The sequence below is a fragment of the Mizuhopecten yessoensis genome, unplaced genomic scaffold (genome assembly GCF_002113885.1).
Source record: "Mizuhopecten yessoensis strain PY_sf001 unplaced genomic scaffold, ASM211388v2 scaffold3229, whole genome shotgun sequence".
Lineage (NCBI taxonomy): Eukaryota > Metazoa > Mollusca > Bivalvia > Pectinida > Pectinidae > Mizuhopecten > Mizuhopecten yessoensis.
Genome location: NW_018404940.1, coordinates 678,612 through 703,267, shown reverse-complemented (window position 1 = coordinate 703,267; position 24,656 = coordinate 678,612). Strand labels below are relative to the sequence as shown.

The 24,656-nt window shown below is 37.2% G+C and overlaps 1 protein-coding gene across 2 annotated transcripts; it reads left to right on the top strand.

Moving 5' to 3' along the window:
- The first annotated feature begins 1,625 nt into the window (after positions 1-1,625).
- LOC110447128 (myosin-9-like) lies at positions 1,626-24,336 on the top strand. Of its 2 annotated transcripts, XM_021492595.1 has the most exons (8): positions 1,626-1,989; positions 6,989-7,093; positions 9,033-10,267; positions 10,935-10,949; positions 12,255-12,465; positions 14,481-14,600; positions 14,702-14,800; positions 18,881-24,336. In XM_021492595.1, exons 1-8 carry the CDS (start codon positions 1,903-1,905, stop codon positions 19,187-19,189), a joined length of 2,181 nt encoding a protein of 726 aa, XP_021348270.1. In that variant the 5' UTR covers positions 1,626-1,902; the 3' UTR covers positions 19,190-24,336. The 2 variants fall into 2 exon arrangements, with proteins under 2 accessions (XP_021348270.1, XP_021348271.1); XM_021492596.1 differs by lacking the exon at positions 10,935-10,949.
- Positions 24,337-24,656: the final 320 nt, after the last annotated feature.

The following is a 24,656-nucleotide window of genomic DNA, read 5'->3' as shown; positions in this document are numbered from 1 at the left end:
GGGGGGGAGCCTGGGAGGGGAGGGGAGGGGATGTTTGAGCTCAGTTATAGATGAGGAAACAAATATTACATATATCATGGGTTAAATCGATTAATTGTTTATGTGAAAATTTCCTTCTTTAAGAAAAAGGTTTCTCATACTAATACTAATACTGAGTATAATATTGGCCAGGATGAAAGAAACCGGATCACCCGGAGAAAACCTACGCGATACCCTTTTTCCAGGTGTTATGCTCTCTTACGTAACGTTCTCTGAATTGATCTATGTTTTCGCATCAATTTTTTAAACGAATAAAAAAAAATCATCATAGTAGGGAGTTTCCGGTGAGCTAAAATGAAAAAAGAGGACTTAATGAATTTGATGAAATGAAAACAAATCCAATATCCTTTTTGTCACACTCTAATCAAGATTTTTTGCGAACACACATTTTACATGCAAGGTCCAACATTCTGCCGTTTTGTCCCATTGTGACGTCATAATATAATCTGTAAATCTGCGATATTTTCCCATCATATCATTTGATGACATCGCTTGAAAGATCATATGTAACACAAGGTCTTACGTAAAAATAAGTAATGAATGTATTCATCGAATAACACGATAACCATGTGCTATTTGTCAACGACGTTAATAATCGTCAGTCACCAAGAAGTGTATTATTATAGGCCGTTTATACTGAAAGTCGATCTAAACCCCCAACACATGTAAAATTATTCTGAACACCTTAAATTAGTTTAGGTCCAAATAAAGCTGTTGATATATATGTATATATATATAATAGCTATATTTTCATGATATAATAGCTATATTTTCAATTATAGTATATCAATTCTATCTTCTTGTAATATGATGTATATGTTCATCTAACTGTTCTGTTTCACTGTGTCTTGAAAAAGGAGCGGATCGCTCCGAAAATTTGACAACCTAAACATGTCCACACTGTTGGAATTACTTTTTTGCCCCATATAATATTTTAAGTAATTGGTATCCTACGGACATACCTCCATTAGGATCCAATGTTATATGGGATTTTACCGTCTATATTACTTCTTTGACCCATATATATAACTGCCTATATAGTTGTACCATTATTCAGGTATCCGGTTTTCGAGTGACAATAGTAAGAATATTTCGGAAGATAAAACTGCCGTGGATTAACATGTGGTCATTGCTGATATCTACAATGATAGCTTTCAAAATATACCATTTCAAGGTATGCGACTGCGCGAAAAAACGACTAACCATGAGGAGAATTTGGAATGTATTATGTATGAATCGTCTGAGGCTACTTATAGTACTATACCGTATGATCTGCTGCCGACAATGGCGTATAGACTGGTCGCTTATATAACATCAAGTCAGTTAGTCATTATGACAAATGAGACAGAAAATCTGATTACAAGAATTATTTGTATGTGCATTGCCTATCAGACGGGTCTTTTCACCAGTAGTGAGATATCGGCATCAAATATTAAGAATATTCCTTGAGTAATAATTATGCAGAAATAAAGGGCCGTTTAGCTTGAGTAGCTTCAAATATGTTGTGATCGAACAAAGAAAATACATCATTTATCGATTTTCTTACTGTCGACACAAGTAATAACCGCTCCCCGGCCAAGGTTGGTAGCAAAATGTGCACTATATTATATCGAAAGTGCCGACCATGTTTTTTGATGTGCATTTCTTTGGGTTATACCGGACTTCTTGATGTAAAAACACAGTAATCTGAGTTTAGTATCTACACAAAAGATCGGATACATAAATGATAAGGATTTATTTATAGACACAGTTGTTATTTTAATGCTGGATTTCCGGAAACCATCGCTATCTAAGGATAACGTGAAGCACAGGACAGACTATCGATCGAGTGGGGCCCGGCAAAATCGTGCGTGAGTAGAAATCATGTCGGCCTTCTTCTCCTGTATCGGGGGCAAAAATCCACTGAAGAAATCAAAAAAGAAGAAAGGAAAAGAGCCGGAAGACAGGAAGGTAAGACGGATGAGTTAAACGATGGTACACGCGTGTGTGTATGTGTGCGATTAAATATACGCTGCGATACACATAAGCATCTGCCATAAATATAGAAATGTGACTCGGGTCACATGACTACCGGCATGTGTTAGTGTGAGTGAAATCGACATAGACTCCGTATGTGATTGTTGACGATTTACACTACCTAATCCAGCATTGTAACAAAATGTAGGATCTATAGGTAACTGTAAATGACGCGAGGCTAAACAATATTCACTGACGCACATGGCCGTGTACACGGTTCGTGGGGACGAACACAAGTCCTTGGCTTATACGTTCGCATGCCTCTCTATACTACCTTACTGCTGTTTTCATGAAATTGTCAGTGTTTTACATAGTTTATTGTTACAGATCTATATCGGTAATCGATATTCATATAATATGACATAATATCTATATATATAATACACGTAGATATGTAAATCTACTTAATTACTTCGCCGCTGAGACGTATACTAAATACTAATGTTGGTGTAAGTCATTGGTTGTACTAACCAATACTAATATCAACATTGAATTCTTGATAATAAAGCAGACGATGTCAAACAAACATTTTGAGTGTATTTCTTAATTTTATGATTATGCTTTTTCATTCTATTTCATCGGCGACTATATATATATATAATATACACGTCTTTGATTTAATTGCATGGCCACCGATACTAGACTTAGCTATACGCATATATACATGTATTGACATTCTGATGTATTTTTAGACATTATTACACGTTATACGTATAACGTGTGAGGAAATATCGTGCAATGTATAGACTTATAATCCCATTGGTATTGGAATCCTGAGACAATGCCTGATCACCCCCTATAAGCCAGGCTTGACTCGCGTCTATAACGTCTATAGTCTAATCACTAGTAAAGCAAAGAACACCATTTCAAGCGTAACGGGCAAAAATCGTTAAAGCTATTTAACAAATGGTCCTAGTGCATATGCATGTCATTAAACTAGTCTTGAGCTGAACGACAGCTCGCTATAATTTTAGGTTCACATGAAAGGGAGCGGTTATTATTTATCTTCATGGCACTTTAGTATCTAGCGTTATCTCAGAACTAACGGTACAAGTCCTCAGGGTAAGATACGATAGAGACCCTTGACCACAGACCTATCTTGTCCAATGGCTGTCAGCTAAAATCCGATGGGGGGGGAGGGTGTCAACTTGGAGAAGACAGAGACGTATATTACATGGATAAGATAATAAAATAATCTTAATCTCATTCCCAAATACATAATATAGGGACACGTTTATTTTTAAGAACAAGCCAATGAAGTGGGAGGGAAAATGTTAAAGCATTCCCTTTCTTCCTTCCATCCACATTTTGGGAAATAGTTGAGAGATACAAATTTTATGTAAGTTTAGACTTAAATCATTAGCTATATTTTAGTAGTACGAGAATACAGAGATAAGACCTGAACATTCGTTTTATCACGTTGGAAAAGTGTTGTTATACTAAAAACTTAAATAACAGGCACGAGTCTGTTATGATGTACTCCTGAAATACTTGCTGATTATGTATTCTATGTAAGTTTCATTAACTAAACGAAATCAGAAAATAAGAATTAAAAAAACTGATTGCTATTGCCTACTTAACCTATACGAGCTGAATTTATCTTCAGTTGATAGTACTAATTAAGGGGTTGTACTAAAGCTTTATTCGATTCACTTAAGATACAGTGACATTTGAACCGCCTTTAATTTTTCACTTAATAGTGGAATTAAAAAGTACCTAGTACTTCACCCACTGAAAATGTACGAGATGCTAGCGAGATACTTACGATTTTAGATATTTATCTTTAAAATGATCGGAGGTTCTGGAGAAGGGGTTTGGTCGAAAAGTAGACAAAATATTTGTCTATTTCTTTTAAAATAAACATGACATCCCTGGAACAACTGTAAAGTGCTAGAAAAAAAGACAAACAGGAAATTGATGAAAATAAAGAAAATCCATCTGGTTAAGGAGGGAAAGGAATCGAAGAACAGAGACGAGGGGGATACCAGCCGAGTCATTTTCTTGATCCCAATTTAACCTCCACTAAGGGGCGGAATGGCTAAACATATTACCCGTCCTCTAACTGTCTGTAGTATCAGAGTGTGATACAGCGAAATGCATCGCTATATAGTCTGGCAGCAGGTGAATAGTGAGCTGTTTCAGCGGTTTAGAGGCGAGACACCGGTCATTTGCACTATTTGCTTGGCAAAGGAAACAGACGTTTTCGAAATCTCGTAGAACAAGTTTTAATTAAATTTGAACTAAATTTGACTGGAAGTATTCCTAGGTGGTAGGGATTCAAAATTGTACAAATGGTGGGGCTGACCCCCAAGGGGGCTGAGGGGCGGGGCAAAAAGGGGGCAATTTGGCTATATTGCTTTAAGCGACTTCTTCTCTGGAACTATGCCATGGATATCAACCATATTTGACTGGAAGCATCCCTAGGTGGCGGAGATTCAAAATTGTACAGATTTTGGGGCTGACCCCCCAGGCTAAGGGGTGGGGTCAAAATAAGTTTATCACTTGGGAATGGTTGAGATCCCCACCGTATAACCATATATACAATTGCTGAGTATGAAGAGAATAATGCACAGTTGCTTCCAGGATGGCTCTAGGGTCTGGCCCCTTCTTGGAGACATAGTCCCTGGGTCATAACTTTGAAACGGTTGAGATCCCCTCCCCAAAACTAGATATACAAAGCTGGGCATAAAGAGACGAATGCAGTCATGATAATAGAATAAATAGACCATGGGGTCTGACTGAACCCCTAGTGACCTAGTTTCTTAGTCACAGCTTGGAAACAGTTGAGATCCTCACCGTATAACCATATATACAATTGCTGAGTATAAAGAAATGAATGCACATATGCTTCCAGGATGGCCTTGGGGTCTGCCCCCCCCTTGGAGACTTAACCCCTGGGTCATAACTTTGAAATGGTTAAGATCCCCACCCCAAAACTATATATACAATTGTTGGGCATAAAGAGACGAATGCAGTCATGATATTAGAATTGATCCTGGATTGGCCTTGGGGTCTGGCATATTCCCTTTGATCTCATTCGGAGAATATTTTGCCATGATTGCTTAGATATCCAGGTGAGCGATACAGGCCCTCTGGGCCTCTTGTATTTAATACGTATTGAGTTTACAACTGTACATAGAATACTATGAATACTAAAATTTGAGCGTTAGCAATGTGAACACTAAAGGCTGATGGTCTTTAAGGGCAGATGTTAGTGGTTGGTTGTTCTATCAATTGAACACAGTGGTCGTTGCGTACGGAAATTCCGCGTGTACCGCTTAATAAATGAATGCGGAAATTTTGAGAAAGTTGCTAAGCCTTTTTTCCTGATGTCCATGTTTGTCTAAGCAAAGCTCTATTTTTAGCGTTTTCTTTGCGTGTTTGTACTATGTTCCATAAGTATAGCAACATGCACATATCGACCTTTTGTTTAAGGAATCTGCAACCGTTAAATACATGTATAGAATAACGCTGTGGTCAGTGTTAGGAGCGATCAATGTGACCAGCCTCTAGGCCGTCTTCACAACACAGAGGCCGCTTTCCTTTATCCGATTGAAACAGTCCAAAACGTCCGTATAAAACATACACACTTGAGCCTCCGTAACAGACACAGTTTTCATTTCAGAACATTTATTGTTTAGATCTTAGATACAAAGGAATTGGGCAACAGGCAAAGCCTATGAGCGCCCTCTCCTTACAGTTATAAACAGTTTACACACATCATATTGAATTGAAGTAATGACAAAACAGACACAGTTTCAGTTTGTTTGTTTGTGATTTACGTCCTATTAACAGCTATGGTCATTTAAGGACGTACCAGGTGTTGGTGGTGAAAGAAAGCCGGAGTTCCCGGAGAAAAAACACCGACCTCCGACCAGTATCTGGCGACTGCCCCACGTAGGGATCGAACCCGCGACCAAGTGGTGGAGGGCTAGTGGTAGCAGAATGTCAGACGCGTTAACCACTTGTCCACCGCTACCCCTACACAGTTTCTGAGTTTCTCTCAAGTAAATAGCAGTAAACGTGCTCTTTTAACCATGAATCAGTTGTTTATTTCTCACATGCATTCAGTTGTATGGCATTTCCTAAAATACACTCTGCCTTTTACCAAGTCGGTCAGGGTTCGATTCCCCATTCGGACTTGAAAAGGTATGGGGTTACATGTCCATTCACGACGGTTTTCTCTAGGTTATCCGGTTTCCTCCGACTTAAGAGCCCCAGCGTAAAATACATCTATCCCATAATATAACAGCTTGCTGTTGTGCATTTTTACACCGATAAGCTGTTATTCTAAAAATAACATATTTCCAAAATTTTCTCTAGAGATCTACTAAATACCGAATGCCTTGCAGGGATTTTCGAATTACATTATTATCACAATGCGAATCTGAGTTGACAACCTAGCTTTATATTGTAATACTAGCTATACTACGCTGTTAAGTTTCCGCCATGCACGACTCGTACCTCACAAGCAGCATTTACCTTATTTTTCGAAGGCCAGTCTCGATCTCGATCTACGTCGGTTTTTTACCGGGTTCAACATGTTGAATCGGCTTAATCTGTTAAACGAAAGCGGCCATAGTTAAAGTCTCTCATATTATAAACAACTTCCATTGTATATATACATAAATATATATTTATAAATCAATCAATCAATAAAATATTTTATTTAAACAAAATAGCATTGGTCTGTTTAGCAACTTGAACTTCTGACCTTGGCATGGGTCTTTGTGACGTCACTATCGTAGATTGCCTTTGTTAGATTCATGATAATTGCTGAAGACTTCGTCTGTAAATGTAAACCTCCATCAAAAATCGGTAGACACTCTGACTATTGCTTACATCTACCCATATTTATGTTTTCAACGTATCGATTAAAAATTATACCGCTTTACACAATCGTAATACTGTCGTTTTTGTCTCGTACGTACAGAGGAAATCAGAGCCAATCCCGGAGAAAGAAGATGATGTGGAAACCCCTGTTGTTGAGGAAATTAAACCCGAGGAGGCACAACCTGTCAAGAAGTCTCCGCTCCAGGTATATTGCCATTAATTTTGCACTAACGTTACACAACGACAAATAGCTAAAAAGAAAAAAATGCAGTTTACAAAGAGGGATCCAAATCATTTTTTTTTTAAATCTGTTCTACATTTAGTCACTTTAACGATCGTTGTAATCGATATTATTTGTTCTATATTTTGGCGCGGAAGGGTTTCTTTGATTCTACGTTATTATTAGCGCGTAAAGAAGATGACGTTGAACTGACGTCATGGAAAAACCGGAAGTAGATCTGACGTTTTGTGTCCTGCGGTATGTTAGAAGGTTGCTGTTATCGTATTTATATCAACATTCATTCAGGAAAAGGCGGAAGGTATCGATCTTATCAAGTAATGCATGTTATTTAGTATTTCTTCTTGTAAACAATACTACAGAACGTTTGTTAATTTATAGATTCAGTGCAGGGAGAACCCAATGTAACGGATCGCTTCTCAAAGTGGATGGATTGTTCAGATTTTCATTTTGAAGTGTGTCTGTTGTCATTGTTTTACAATTTAGATGTCTAAAGAAGGGAAATTGATGAAATCTTTTCGTGCATGCTTGAATAATTTGAAGCTCAGAAGAAATCAGACGTATTCAAGTCGTTACAGAAGAGCAACTGTATGTACTGTGTAGATTTCTGCTCATAGTTCGGTAGGAATAAACTCATGACTATCGGATAGAAATACTTCATTCGTATAAATAAATCAATAACAGTTTGTGTAGAACAAGGAAGGATATTTGGTTTAGTTTAAGATTTTAGCAAACCTGGCTAAAAAAACGTCAATAGATATCTTGCAAGATGCAATACTCAACATAAAATAGTTGGACATAAACTTTATTTTTATTCTGTTATTTCTGGGGTATAACAGAATTCTAAAAAATATTAATAGTAAGTAAATATCCAATGTTATATTGTTTATTTTATATCTTCTTTTTCGTTTTTGAAGACAAAACATGTCGTCAGAATAATGTATTAGCTCACCGTAATGTATGAGCTTATGCCATACCGTGGAGTGCGTCGTCCGTCCGTCCGTCGTCTGTTGTCCGTCGACTGTACGTCAACAATTTCTTCAAACGACTTCTTCTTAATCACTGATTGGAATTTAATTAAATTTGATTGGAAGCATCCCTATGTGATGGGGATTCAAAATTGTACAAATGATAAGGCTGACCCTTTAGGGGGCTGAGGGGCGGGGCCAAAAGGGGACAATTTGGCTATATTGCTATATATATATATAAACGACTTCTTCTGTAGAACTATGCCATGGATATCAATCATATTTGGTCGGAAGCATTCATGGGAGGCAGGGATTAAAAATTGTACAAATGGTGGGGCTGACCCCTAAGGGGGCTTAGGGGCGGGGTCAAAAAGGGTTATTTGGCCATATATTTTAAGCGACATCTTCTCTGGAACTAAGGGATGGTTATCAACCATATTTGACTGGAGTATCCCTAGGTAGTAGAGATTCAAAATTGTACAAAATGGTGGGGCATACAGAGACGAATGCAGTCATGATATTTGAATTGACCACAGGGTCTGCCCCAACCTTGCAGACTTAACCCCTGGGTCATAACTTTGAAACGGTTGAAATCCCCACCCCAAAATTACATATACAAATGCTGGGCATAAAAAGACGAATGCAGTCATGCTATTATAATTGATCCTCGGGTCTGGTCACAATCCTAGGGACCTAGTTTCTTAGTCACAGCTTGGAAACAGTTGATATCCCCACCCCATAACCATACATAAAATTGATGGGCATGAAAATTCTAATACAGATAAGCTACAAGGATTGGCCTTGGGGTCTGGCCTTTTCCCTTGGATCTCATTTGGAGAATAGTTTGCCATGATTGCTTAGAAATCCAGGTGAGCGATACATGCCCTCTGGGCCTCTTGATTTAGTTACATAATTTAGATCAACTTGTGTACTTTCAGGTGAATATTGAAAATGCCAAACTTCGGCAGGTTGAGAAAGCCCAAGAAAGTCATGCTAAGGCGGAGGAGCCTGTTAGCCCACTACTCAAGGAGCTCCACGAGAAGTTTCAACAGAGGAAGGACAAATCTAAGGTCGGGGCGGACGGCGACCAGGCTACCGTACCGGAGGAGAGTCGCGGGGAGAGCAAACCGGACAACATCGCCCCGACGGGGGAGGTGGCTAAACAAAACCTACCAAAGAACTTTGCAAAGAATGCCGTACCGCCGGCGTCGACTCAGGACCATGAACCGGAGCTGTGTTTAATAAGGACGCGCATAGCACAGGTGGAACGTGAGAATGATCGACTTAAAATCACAATAGAGGAACTTAAGGACGGAGAGCGAAAGAAGAGTACAGAGGCTGAGGAATCGGCCAAACTTGTAGGAAACTTACAGGTCGAAATGGTAGCTCTGAAAAAGGAGAAGGAAGATCTTTTAGCAGAAGTGGAAACTCAGCGTGCTCGAGCGGAAAGTTATGTTAATTCTCAGGCTAGGAGTGATCATGAAAATGATTTGGACAATGCTAAAGGTCGAGAGGAAATCCTTGAGGCCATCGGTCATTTAGATAGGGTGTGTTCAGCATACGAACCAGTCGTGGAAAAGGTAGAGAAGATCGAGGAGGATTTAGACCGTGAACGGAAAGATGAAAAATTATCAGAAAGATTAGCAGTAGTTGAAGAGAATCGGGGTAAAATAGGCGATGATGTCATGGGTTTGCTCAAGAGTCTTCAGGAACTAGAATGTAGAATCATACGTCTGGAGGTCAGCAAGGACGATGAGGAGGCAATGGAAGCGATTTCAATGAAGGTGGTCCAACGGCTGTCGGTGGCAGAGGAAGACCACTCCAGTTTGACAAGGGAAGTGGGCGCGCTCTCACACTCTTACTCCGACATGGAGCTAAGGCTAACGCAAATCGAGGACCAGAAGAACGCACTTCGTGCCCAGGTTGAAGCTTACACTGAAGAAACAGCTCAACTGAAACACACCATTGAGGACCAAATGGCAATGCTGAAGGGCCAGGATGGGGTGCTAGCGGAAGCCCGTAAATTTGGAACGCTGAAACAAGAGGAATTACAGGAAATAACGTCAGGATACGAAAAAGCAGCAGCTCGGTTAAAGGAAGAGGAAAATAAATACTCAAGGTTGGAGGCAGACATGAAGGACATTCGACAGAAATATCAGGATCTCATGGAACGGTAGGTTCAGATATGTCCAACATCTCAGCATGTCCTATTATTGTAATCTGAAATCTAGAGGTTGGTGATCATTTAACAAAGACATGGAAATAGCAATGATAATAACATAAGACAACTCCGTGAGAAAACACCGAGCTGAGAACAGTGGTAGGAGAAAAGGGTTGAGTGCCAGTTGTTAAGTCCACAGGGGCCTGAGAATTTGTTGCAGCTATATTTTGATCTAGACTGAGGTGGTCAGAGTAATTTTAGGGGTATTCGATAAAAATAACACCCGCAATGATTATATACCATCATTAGGGATGTAAATTTTACCGAAAAATTGACATAAACCCCTAAAACGGGTAAAACTGCTCTGAACACCTCAGTTTAGGTCAAATACAGTTGTGACAAATTCTCAGGTCCCTGTTGTTACCTCTACCCGGATGTGTAAATGGACACCATAATTCAGTAATCCATTGTATACTGATGCTCTTTTTGGCTCGTCCTTAAATTACTTTAGCTGTAAATAGAACGTCAAACCTTGTTAAACCAAACTTAATCTTTTAGTATATTATTGAACTGATATTTTTGACAGACTATTAGGTTGTAGGGTATAAGTACAGGCTTGTGTGTGTCTACTGTTTAGTGTTCAATTGTTTAATTTGTCCCTGTCGCTGTTTATACACAGGCTAATGAAGATCTTGTAAGTACAGGGTACAAGTTACCTTCTTCCGAATTCTTGCTATTCATTTATTTTCAAATTGATTTGTTTTTGTTTCAAAATGTTCATAAAGAGCAGAATATATACTTTACGATGTATTTTTTTGCAGTTGCCACAGATATTGGTTCCTTTAAGTTTTTCATTACTTGAGTTGCAGCCTTGTCTTTGTTAAATACATGTATATTATATTCAAGCTGTGCATGTCGTTAAAATACAAGAGTCCACCGAAGGCTTGACATGTTCTCCTATAGAGTCTGCTCTCACTCTGTTGGCTGAAAAGTGCATGTTTCAACTTTCAATCGAAATGTGTACTTGTGGGCAGTTTATGTATTTATGTATGTACATGTAATATTGCATCCCAAAAAAATACGAATTTTTCATATCAAAAAATCTTTCTGCATATATGAAAAAAAGAATTATTGCATACTTTAAAACGAATACTGGTGTCTCATACACATTTATTTTTGTATACCAATATTATTTTTGTATGCAAAATTCAAATTTCGCTTATGCAAAAAATAATATTTGATATGCAAACATACATTGTTTAGGTTATGAAATATCCTCTTTTGGGTTATGCAATAATATTTTTGGATATGAGCACTTTCCGCGCCATAAGCGACACGATACCATCTTTTCTGATTCCAGCCAACACAAACATAATATACCATTCTTTAGTCGGTCAAACTTATCATTTTAAACGATTGTAGGCACATTGCTGAGTAAAATATATATTACTCATAATTTGCTTTTTTTTCCACATGTGATCTCCCTGTTCTTGGACTTATGCAACTGTTAAGAAACTGATCAAAATAATGGCTGCTATTTTATCAATAGTCAACATTTGTTTTGTAGAATTGGGACACATTATAATTGCACCATGTACAGTGTTAGGTTGTTTGTTTTTGGCGTTGTTTGGTTATGTTGTTTGATTGTTGGAGGTATCATATACTGTCCAGTGTTGGTGTCTCGATACAAGTCATAGAAAGAGGAAATGGATTTTACAATGTTGAGCAAAGTACATTTGTTTTGAAACAGCCTTGGAGCAAATCTAAATGATTATGTTTCTCAAATGATGTTCGTAATTTTGAAATATGTATATATATATGTTGATCTGTGGTGTATCGCACACATTTGTCTTCTGTTACTGCAGAATATAATTCCACTTTTTGTGGAAGAAACATTTTTGTTTTTTTCACCTCAGAGAATGCAAATTGCTTGATAGCTGATTGATTTGTCAGCATGTAAGAAAAAGAACACCTAGTACATGGATATGTTATACCACAGGTACCGGAGTGCCACGGCGGACGAGGTGATAGCTCGGGAGGATTTCAACCTCGTCACCATGAAAGTTGATGAAGATATTCCGATCATGATCTCAGAGAGGTTTCACAAGGAACTGTACTGCGATAAATGGGCAAGCGCGTACGAGAAACTGAACACCACTTTTAAGAGGGACGAGAAAAAGGCTCTTCAGATCCTCATGGATTTCTGCACGGTAAAAAGCAATCCGTCAATAATATAAAATGATGTTTTACACGTATTTTAAATTTCATCGTGGAGAAAATCTATTGAGTACGTGTAAGTTCAATATGATAGTTTTAACTCATTTGTATTCGGTGAAATTCATTTCAGCTGTAGTTGGTGAAAGATAGGCCTACAACAGTTACTACTAAAACATAACATTGATTATATTGTATTTTCTCTACAACATGAATTTCTCTATTCACGAATAAAAAAGAAATGACAAAAGATGACTACAAAACACAGCAACCAAAATATTACAATGTATATAATCATTTTTAGCTCACCTGGCCCGAAGGTGTTTATGTTTAAAACCTTTAAACAACTTCTCCTGAATAACCAAGAGGCCTAGGGTAATGATATTTCGTCAGTAAAATGCTGGGATGAAGGGTTAAGGGCTACCAAGTTTGTTCAAATGAACGACCTTGACAAATATTTAAGGTCACAGGTGTCAAATATGTTAAAAACAAGATTTATTCTCTAAAGCAAAAGACTAAGGGTGATGATATTTGGCCAGTAACATGCTTGGATGAAGGACTATGTTCAAATGAATGACCCTCACCCATTTTCAAGGTGAAAGTGGTCAATATACAGTGTATGTTTAAATATTTAAATGACTCGTTCTGTATGTTTAAATATTTAAATGACTCGTTCTGTTTAACAAAAATGTCCAGGATAATGATATTTTGGCAGAAGCATGGTGGGTTGAGAGACTATAAACTCTGTTCAACTTAATGTCCTTGCTCAATATATTCAATGTCACATGCGTCATATGTTTAAATCTTCTTATGAATCAAACACTGATAATCTGCCTGTAGCTGTACTTTAGTCCACTTTTAAGATTAAGAGTGTGAGATTAATACCAGGTGAGCGATTCAGGCACATTGGGCCTCTTGTTTGTGGTCTAATTTGGTTCAAACAAACTGTTTATCAATTGGCAAAACAGCTGCGGGAACAAGTTCGTGCTTTCAAACAGTTCCGTCGGGAATTTCCGTAATATTTCAAACTTGATCTTACATCATGACTTGTCCCCATTACACAAACCCGTATGAAAGTGTGAGGGGGGGCACATGTTAATATAAAGCTGATTGTATGCACAAACAAATGTTTCGTAATTGTTGGCCACTCAGACAATCGTTTCACAGTTGGTACGTTCAAACAAATGTTTCATGGTAACAAAACAATTGTTATACCCATTATTTGACATTTGCATGTTGATGTTTATTGATGTTGGTGTATTTAGGACTGGCTCGTGATGCGGCGACAGGGAGTTCAGCCCCAGCATCATAAACCGCTCCATCGATCGACACCTCTTATGTAATAGTAAACGTGTAGGATCTCCTGTAGTCTCGCGGGTGTCTGGTCTACACGCCTAGATATGCCTCGTTCTTGTGTAGTCATGTTTGATGAATTTGTCATAGAATATACGATGTACCTTATAAATATTTAAATTAACTAGACTTCAGATTTATATGGGTACATTGCATAAGTTTTTATTTGTGGTATTTTGAAACTTGATGCACGTGGCTGTTTGCTGCTCGCTAAATCTGATAACAGAAAAACGCATTCATGGGATACATAATACCTGTAATAGATACACACAATTTACTCGTCTGCTACTACTGTTGGTACACACTTGTGGATGCCACGATTTAGTTTTAATATCGTCATAGGGGGTACAGCATACATTGGTGCTACTGTTTTCCTAGCCCTCAAATCGATTTGAGGGACCTGATAATTTGTTACAGCTATATTTGGACTTAAACTAAGGTGTTAACATGTTTTAGGGGTTTAGATCGACTTTCCGTACATATGCCACAGTATATATGATCATTGGGGCGTCATTTGTGGTTTAGGAGGTATGTGTGGTTAGGAGGTATTTGGTGTTGTGTTGTAGTTGTATTTTGTTTACTTTTGTTTTAGGAATTTCGATTGAGAGGTATTTAATGTTATAAGGACTTTTATCAGGTGTTGCTTTTGCTGTTTTAGGAGGTGTACCTACACTGCCGCCGTATAGCCCGCCAGCAGATAGATATGGTCTGGTCACTCCTGTGTAACCCCACGGCGGCCCAGGTCCGCGGGGGCCTGTCCCGGAGGACCTCCACGGCGGTAGGTATACGTAATACAGAATTGTCATTGATTTCTAATGAATATGAAGTAGTATTATACTCCCCAAGGTACGTTCTATATGTTTGTGTCCTCTATTACAGAAGCTGCCTCCCCCGGACTCCGTGCCCGCTGTCCTTAGGGACCTCATCTCGGAGTACCGCCGCAAACCTAGCAAGGAGTTCGTCGACCATCTTTATGATGTATGGTTATTACTGAATTATATCAATCAGATTAAATTACATATTTCAACATTGCATCTTTACACAAGTAGTGATTGAAACGGTCTTAAACACATTCGTTCTTTAAATTCAGAACGAGCAAAGCGACATCCCTTGTTTGTGTAAAGATCCACATGAATTATGTTTGGACCTATCATGTTGTGTAGATATATTAGACATTTACAAAAAATGCAACCCCAATGATGGTATTCACTAGGAGAGTGAAAAAGCTTTCGATGTCGAAAAATAGACCCCACCACGCTTTCTGTAACAAAATTCACAATTTGATGGGTGTACAAAAAAGGCTTGGTATCATTGGAAAGATGGAGTTTTTTTCCTTTAATAAAATTCTTTATCCATATAATATATATTCTTCTTACGCAATACTATCTCTGTTTCATCCCAAAACAAACACCGTTTCAATGATTAAAAGTTTTTTTCATTCATTGTGCCACTTTTTGCAAATACCCCTAGTCACGCTGGCTGGTTATTTCCTGAGTTATTTTAGTCGTCGTGACCGTACTTCACTTCAGGGTTCCTGCTTTGTTTTAATTTTATAATAGATATAACGGAAAGTAGATTTTCGCTGAAAATCAGTTGAAATAAACATGTGACGTGTGCGTCCTCTTGGAGCCCACAGTAAACATAAAGGAGTGTAGGAGTTATGGTGGGAAATCTAGGTAGATTCACAGAATCCCTACAGTCGATAATCCTATTAAGTGCAACGACCACGAAAATTCGCGAGGTGCACGCGTAAAACTGACCGGTAAATACTGGAGATGTTCGCAAGGAACTGTAGTTTACAATGATAAAAAAAAAATTAAACAATCAAAATGTCTTCAGGAGGAAACAGAAATGATGTTTGCGGAGGGAGAATACATTTTATGTAGAAAGAGAATGTTAGTTAAGAAAAAGTAACCATCCTTATCAATAATGATACCGACCTTTTCCTGTACACCTAAATGAAATGTGAATATTGGCTGGGTCGACATCGAGAGCTTTCCACCCTTCTACCATCATTAATTTGGGTGGTGTTAGTACCGAGTGTTGTTTGTCTCTCTAAAAAACCCAACTTAAAATGTTTAATATTACTCAAACATCAGGATAAGTCCACACAACCTCAACTTAAAATGTCTAATATTACTTTCTTCACATCAGGATAAGTCCACACAAACTCAACTTAAAATGTCTAATAATACTTTCTACACATCAGGATATAAGTCCACACAAACTCATCTTAAAATGTCTAATATTACTTTCTACACATCAGGATATAAGTCCACACAAACTCAACTTAAAATGTCTTATATAACTTTCTACACATCAGGATAAGTCCACACAAACTCAACTTAAAATGTCTAATATTACTTTCTTCACCTCAGGATAAGTCCACACAAACTCGATTTAAAATGTCTAATATTGCTTTCTACACATCAGGATAAGTCCGCACAAACTCAAATTAAAATGTCTTATATTACTTTCTATACATCAGGATAAGTCCACACAAACTCAACTTAAAATGTCTAATATTACTTTCTACACATCAAGAAAAGTCCACACAAACTCGATGTAAAATGTCTAAATTTGCTTTCTACACATCAGGATAAGTCCACACAAACTCGATTTAAAATGTCTAATATTGCTTTCTACACATCAGGATAAGTCCGCACAAACTCAAATTAAAATGTCTTATATTACTTTCTATACATCAGGATAAGTCCACACAAACTCAACTTAAAATGTCTAATATTACTTTCTACACATCAAGAAAAGTCCACACAATCTCGATGTAAAATGTCTAAATTTGATTTCTACACATCAGGATAAGTCCACACAAACTCGATGTAAAATGTCTAAATTTGCTTTCTACACATCAGGATAAGTCCACACAAACTCAACTTAAAATGTCTTATATTACTTTCTACACATCAGGATAAGTCCACACAAACTCAACTTAAAATGTCTAATATTACTTTCTACACATCAAGAAAAGTCCACACAAACTCGATGTAAAATGTCTAAATTTGCTTTCTACACATCAGGATAAGTCCACACAAACTCGATTTAAAATGTCTAATATTGCTTTCTACACATCAGGATAAGTCCGCACAAACTCAAATTAAAATGTCTTATATTACTTTCTATACATCAGGATAAGTCCACACAAACTCAACTTAAAATGTCTAATATTACTTTCTACACATCAAGAAAAGTCCACACAAACTCGATGTAAAATGTCTAAATTTGCTTTCTACACATCAGGATAAGTCCACACAAACTCGATTTAAAATGTCTAATATTGCTTTCTACACATCAGGATAAGTCCGCACAAACTCAAATTAAAATGTCTTATATTACTTTCTATACATCAGGATAAGTCCACACAAACTCAACTTAAAATGTCTAATATTACTTTCTACACATCAAGAAAAGTCCACACAATCTCGATGTAAAATGTCTAAATTTGATTTCTACACATCAGGATAAGTCCACACAAACTCGATGTAAAATGTCTAAATTTGCTTTCTACACATCAGGATAAGTCCACACAAACTCAACTTAAAATGTCTTATATTACTTTCTACACATCAGGATAAGTCCACACAAACTCAACTTAAAATGTCTTATATTACTTTCTACACATCAGGATAAGTCCACACAAACTCAACTTAAAATGTCTTATATTACTTTCTACACATCAGGATAAGTCCACACAAACTCAACTTAAAATGTCTTATATTACTTTCTACACATCAGGATAAGTCCACACAAACTCAACTTAAAATGTCTAATATTACTTTCTACACATCAGGATATAAGTCCACACAAACTTGATGTAAAATGTCTAATATTGCTTTCTACACATCAGGATTAGTCCACACAAACTCAACTTGAAATGTCTAATATTACTTTCTACACATCAGGATATAAGTCCACACAAACTTGATGTAAAATGTCTAATATTGCTTTCTACACATCAGGATTAGTCCACACAAACTCAACTTGAAATGTCTAATATTACTTTCTACACATCAGGATATAAGTCCACACAAACTTGATGTAAAATGTCTAATATTGCTTTCTACACATCAGGATTAGTCCACACAAACTCAACTTGAAATGTCTAATATTACTTTCTACACATCAGGATATAAGTCCACACAAACTCGATGTAAAATGTCTAATATTGCTTTCTACACATCAGGATTAGTCCACACAAACTCAACTTGAAATGTCTTATATTACTTTCTACACATCAGGATAAGTCCACACAAACTCAACTTAAAATGTCTTATATTACTTTCTACACATCAGGATAAGTCCACACATACCTGCTGTAACACATTTTCAGGTCTCTGTATGAAAAACAACTGTTTACAACTATATGACTATTGACTTCTGGTTTAGAGATTGTGTTGATCTAACTGGGGTCAGAATCGACCCTGTAGGATTTCTTTCCTTACATTTTATATCAGCTATTCATTATAGCCTGTTGCCCCACATAGATCGTCTCTTATAGTCATGCAGTGAGATACAGCGGGTCCACTCCGACGTCAAATTGATGGGATCATTCTCACTCAAACAATTTCTTACCAGCGTTATCTTCCCTTTTTGATATTCCTCTAGAGTAACCGGGTTTCTGTTATTCAACAGAAACCTTATTTCGCTTTATTAATCAAGGAGTCAAAACAGGATTTAAACAAACGTGATCAAAATATAAACTCCAATTGCTCATACATATGCATTTGCCTACCATAGTGTTATCTGTTTTGTATTACCTTCCCTATCCAGCGTTTATGATAGTATCTTAGATTGCATAGACAAGGATGAGTTATACAGTAAGTAAGCTTGGGAAATATTAAAATTATAAACTTGGATGCATAAGTCGTCCTCGAACTCGGGTAGAATTTCCAATGAGGTCACATTTCAGAGCGGTCTAATGCACACCTACTTAGTATATTAAGTTATTCCGTTGCAGAAGGCACACCACATGAATCCACTCCAATTACATTTTATGATTTCCCTAAAATTCCTTATACAAGTCGGATTATTTTATTACAGGATTTCCTTGGACAGCTGGACTTTGAGAAATCTCGCCATTTACGTAACGTGCATGAACGAGAAGTGAACGAGATTAAGTCTTATATCCGGAAGTGTTTGGAGCTGAGCTGGGAAATGGTGGTACAGCAGCCTCCCATGTACCTTCAGTTCAAGGTCAGACACGGGTCCGAGGCGGACGCCACCAAGTTCGACTTCTACTCACACCCTGGACAAAAGACAGACTATCTGGTTTGGCCGGCCCTCCTTAGGGATGAGAACGGACCTCTCCTGCAGAAAGGAGTCATACAAGCCATTTCAGATAAACCTTAAAGGTGACAATTCGCAAAGTCATTAAATATCATTTCAAAGAAATACTTACACTGCACGTTTTAAGAACAGGATCAAATGAATTCCCACTCGAAGACGTAAACTGTTGCAGGCTACTCGGAAAAAAGTTCATCCGTTACTCTTCATCACGTAGGTTTATCTAAGAATTGAACCATGTTTCCATTTTCATTTGGTCTCCGTATGTAAATAGATATCTATGTTAATTATTGCATGCAAGGATGTGAGTGTATGATTTGTGGATCTATGACAGTGTAAATGTTAGACTGAACACTGTAATTTTTCATGTTAACCAGAGATTGGTCAAAGGTGTGAATTTGTATAAACTCATACCTTTTGTTTCCAACAATAGGACATGACCATTGTAACATTGGGGATTCTGGTCGGTACGTGTTATTCACTTTAATTGAATTTATAGGGTTGTTATTTAATTGACTGTAGACTTTCTTCTTCTTTTGCTGTGACCACACTAACAAAACTATTTTTAGAATGACAGTACCTTTACTTAATTTTTTAAATCTGCTATGTGTTTATATAGTTATTGAATTGTTAATCGACACGGTCTGACACCTCGATTGTAGGGTGCTACAAGTATTTCTACGAAGATTTTCATTTGTCTGCCCCTATGAGTAAAACTGTAAAGCGTGTGGATGCCAAAATAGAGATGTGTGTTTTGAACTAAGTTTTAATATTTGGGGTGTTGGTGGATTGATAGTCTGGCAAAGAAATTTCATTCCGAGGGGTGATGTTCGGGATTGTCTAACCCGAGACATGCATCAAGCCAGGATTATGATGGTTATGTTAAGATTTCTCTGGCATAAAATCACTGAAGGGGATGATTCTTTTCTCCCACCCTCAAGTACATGCTTGAAAGCATATGTTTTAAGTGTTCTTAATCTGTTTTTCTTTCCTGATTTGCAAGTGTTCTCTACCGTCGAATGCTATTACGTCATAAGATCCTCTATTGTTCCTTTCCACGTGTTGTCAATACCCATCTGGGGTAACGGAGAGCTGACAGAGGAATCTCGTACAGGTAACACAGGAAACAGTTCAGACTGATGGGAGAAATGATGTGAATGTAGGGAGACCATCCTGTGAATTGTATAGTTTACACCTGTGTCTGGTATACGCTATAGGTTGTGAGTGTGGATGTATTCCTTTAGATCAGTAGTATACTCAGTATTGACACGTGATGACAGTATCGGTGTAAATACATGTAGAATCCAGAATGAATTTCATTATTTGAAATCAGAATGTTCTCCACCCATTAACGTTTCAGTGACAATATTCGGAACATCCTGCTGCACAATTGATCATACTCCATTTTTTCATTGTCATTTATTTATTATGACTTTGTTTGTGTTCTATATAGTATGCACAGGCAGCTAGCCTTATTTATTTACAGATATTCTAATTGGATTTCTTACTTGGGACGAGAGTTTACAGTAACTTTTAGCCTGTAAAGGCCTTTAAATGACTTGGTAGATTCTCTAGTGTTGAAATACTCACATACGGTAGTTACAAATCCTTTATATAAACAGAAAGTATAGTGGTTTTTTGAACCTAGAATTTCAAAAAGAGATATTTTTACTGTAGAATTCACTAGGACGAGTTCTGACTTCAGAATGTACAATTGCTGATCTCTGACTCCAGAATTCATAATGGACGATTTCTGACTCCAGAATCCATAATGGATGATTTCTGACTCCAGAATCCATAATGGACGATTTCTGACTCTAGGATCCATAATGGACGATTTCTGACTGAAGAATTTTACAATGGACGATATTAGACTGCAGAATTTTCAATGAACGGTTTTTAAAATAATTTTGAAAATATATGGCAAGTATGTGAGCTTGGTTGTTCGATTGATGAAATCGTATCTTACCAGCATTTACGGAGACATCAGTTTTTGTACTATCTTCTTTAAGTCTTTAATCACTTATTGGTATATGTCGCTTGATGAAGGTGCTAATTTCCATATGTAATTGTAACGTCTCGGTGAAAAATCAGTTTAGTGGATGATTAATGCAACGCCTTGATTACATATTTCCTTATTATCTTTACCTGACCATTTGGGCAGTTTTGTCTTAATTTAATGATATTGGATAATTGCTTTTAAAAATGAAAATATTTTGATTTTTATTAGAAAAAGAAAAACCTATTTTGCTTGATATTTTACTTCATGATGTATGCATTCCCCCACTTGATGTTTAATCGTTCGATGATAAGGTTCCTTCTTTTACCCTCAATAATTGATAATGTAACGTGCATAAAAAATAATGTAGATTGCAAACTAAATTTTAACCGAAATTATTTTAATATATTGCTGGGTGTGGTTTTGTGCATACTGATTGTATATGGTAAACTATGTATGAACACCGATAAGAGGACACGTTAAGAATCACCTGTACTCAAGTAAGTAGTGATCAATAGTTTTGTGCAGGTTATACTGTTCCTTCCATCACGGAGATCATTGATTGGACGATAGATGTCTGATGTCAAACCGTTCAATAGGCCAATGCATGTCACATATAGTCTTATGTTGATTGGACGAGGGGTGTCAAGTTAAGAGATTTGTGTTCGTTGGACGAGGGGTGTCAAGTTAAGAGATTTGTGTTCGTTGGACGAGGGGTGTCAAGTTAAGAGACTTGTGTTCGTTGGACGAGGGGTGTCAAGTTAAGAGATTTGTGTTCGTTGGACGAGGGGTGTCAAGTTAAGAGATTTGTGTTCGTTGGACGAGTGGTGTCAAGTTTAGAGATTTGTGTTCGTTGGACGAGGGGTTTCATGTTTAGAGAGTAACCCCGATTTGACGATTAACATCACGTGTGTAGCATATCTCGTTTTGGCAAGTTTGGCACTTCAAAGACTTGTGTTGATATGACAATGGCTGTAAAGTGTAATAATTCTTTCATGTTGATATGACAATGGCTGTAAAGTGTAATGATTCTTTCATGTTCAATATCTTTCCATTCCATTATACATTGATGCGTATTAATTAAAGGTGAATATTGATATATTGTCATCCATACATTGGAAGTGGTTAGTGAAGAATATATTTATACAACTTTAAGATATTAAGATATTACATGCACACAGTGATGTAGGTTCACGTGTGCTCAACTAATGCACTTCCCATGAGGTGAATTCGTATCTCTATAGCACGGATAACTGTGCAACTTTCAGTTTATTTAACACGTTGACGAACACACAGAAAATTTCCTACATTGAAGACTAGATGCGGTCTACAACTTATAATGAATGGTGTTTTTGTCTTACAAAATATTGTATCTTTGTTTTTAACAATATCCAAACATGCTTCTGTATTTATAAGCATAGAAATAATGCTCCAACGTCATTCGGTGATGTGCCTGATCAGTGGTATAGTGACTGATACGTGTTGATATGACTGAGCAGTGGTGACGTGACTGGTCAGTGGTAATGTGACTGGTCAGCAGTGGCGTGACTGAGCAGTGGTAATGTGGTTAGTTGTGATGTGACTGGTTAGTGGTAATGTGACTGGTTAGTGGTAATGCGACTGGTTAGTGGAAATGTGACTGGTCAGTGTTGATGTGACTGGTTAGTGGTAATGTGACTGGTTAGTGGTAATGTGACTGATCATTGGTCATGTGACTGGTTAGTTGTAATGTGACTGATTAGTGGTAATTGGACTGGTCAGCGGTAATGTGATTGGTCAGATTTGGAATCTTGCCATGTGTGTGTTAGTAAAGGTGTGTTATATGATTAGCGTATTGGTTATTTTTCTACTTAAATGTTATACTTCGTGTACAATAACAGTTTTCGCGTTCTGGTCTTGGGAGTTATATCCCCGTTTTCCTTACTAAAAGTTGTTTTTTTTTAAGTTAGAAGTTGTAAAGGTAGAGGTTCAAATGTCGATACTGGTTGATGTGATTGTATAAATTTGTTTTTTTTAAAGTAACTATTGGTGCACATTATAGAGTTTAGGACATTCATACTCCATTCATATATTGGATGGTCAGAAGATATACAGTGATTCAATAATATTTGATACAATACGATTTATCCAATCAACAAAATGGCTCATGAATTTTTAATGTATGTGTATAATCAAATTGTTTTTAATCAAATTATCCTGCCGGAATTTTATTTCAACACATGTTGATATCATTTTAACTTATGATGTATTTTTGCTCATATTCATTTTACTCGGTACAACCAATAACCATTGTACGGTGTGAAATGTTTCTTCGGCATAACGCGACCTTAATAATTTTGACGTAGCCGAATACCACTGTTTCGAAGCATAGCTACCGGATGGCAACCTAACACTTTGTGAAACATGCAAGATATATACTTATGATAATCGGTGATAATGGTAGAGGAATAGTGTTGTTTATTGTGTGCATGGCCCTCACGGTTCTACTTAAACTTTAATGGTAGGTTACCTGTTGCCTTTAGAGTGTTTTTTGTTATATGTCATTTTTTTATGTTTTATGTCGCTTTTATTGTGTTCAAGGAGTGTACTTTATTGAACTTGATTTACAATTTACAGTATTGGTTATTGTTTTAAAACCACACAATGTAATCGCTGTATATCAATTCTACAATTGTTTTAGCTTATAATTGTTGTTTTAGTGTGTTTTACGTAATCAAGTGCAATACACCTTAAACAGAATCCATGATGAGTTTACCTAGCACTAGGCCGTGTACTGAGCCCAGAAAAAAAGTCATTCGTCTGAAGCGGGTGTGTGAGAGCGGGAATCAACTAATTGTAACCCTACAGACTTTGGTATGTGAACGATTTTTTTTGTTTTAATTTGTGTGATGTAGAACGCAATTTTGACAATTTTTTCCCATTATTCATCGTAACAGGTTACAACACTAACGTTATTGTTCATTCATAATCCATACACGACCTCTACACGTGTACTTAAATATAAATCCACGGATCAGAAGTCATAACAACCTCATTCCTGGGAAAAAAAGTTCTGTACCCAATTGCTGTCGGGTTAGGTTTCACCCAAGATGCTTCAACATCATTTGCTTGACTGTGAATACTGTGGTAGTGAACTCGGTTTTGTAAAAGTGTAGTATATTTTTGTTTTCTCGATAAAATCAAACATTCCCAAAATAAAAGTGTTTGTTGTGAATGGTACCGCTTGTCTTCATGATTTAAGAGTGAAATGGTTACATACTTACTACTGAACAATACATTACTTACTCAGGATGGGTCTCACTAATTTGCGCCATAGGAGATTTAGCGCCATAGGTGCGCCATAGGAGTTTTTGCTTCAATCTATGCTGTGAAAACAGTACGGCCTTCATTACATCACAGGATACTTCAATCTACGCTGTGTAAACAGTACGACCTTCATTACATCACAGGATAGTCAACTGTAAAGTTGCTGGTTGGCTTTCCCAACTCTGACGGAAGACATCACGAACGGACGCCATACGTATTCAGCTTTAC

Excerpts from the sequence above, each read along its gene's own strand:
- LOC110447128 (XM_021492595.1), top strand. The coding sequence starts at position 1,903 with ATGTCGGCCTTCTTCTCCTGTATCGGGGGCAAAAATCCACTGAAGAAA. Across the intron at positions 1,990-6,988 it reads AAGAGCCGGAAGACAGGAAG|AGGAAATCAGAGCCAATCCC; the intron begins GTAAGACGGATG and ends TCGTACGTACAG. Across the intron at positions 12,466-14,480 it reads TCCTCATGGATTTCTGCACG|GAGGTGTACCTACACTGCCG; the intron begins GTAAAAAGCAAT and ends TTGCTGTTTTAG.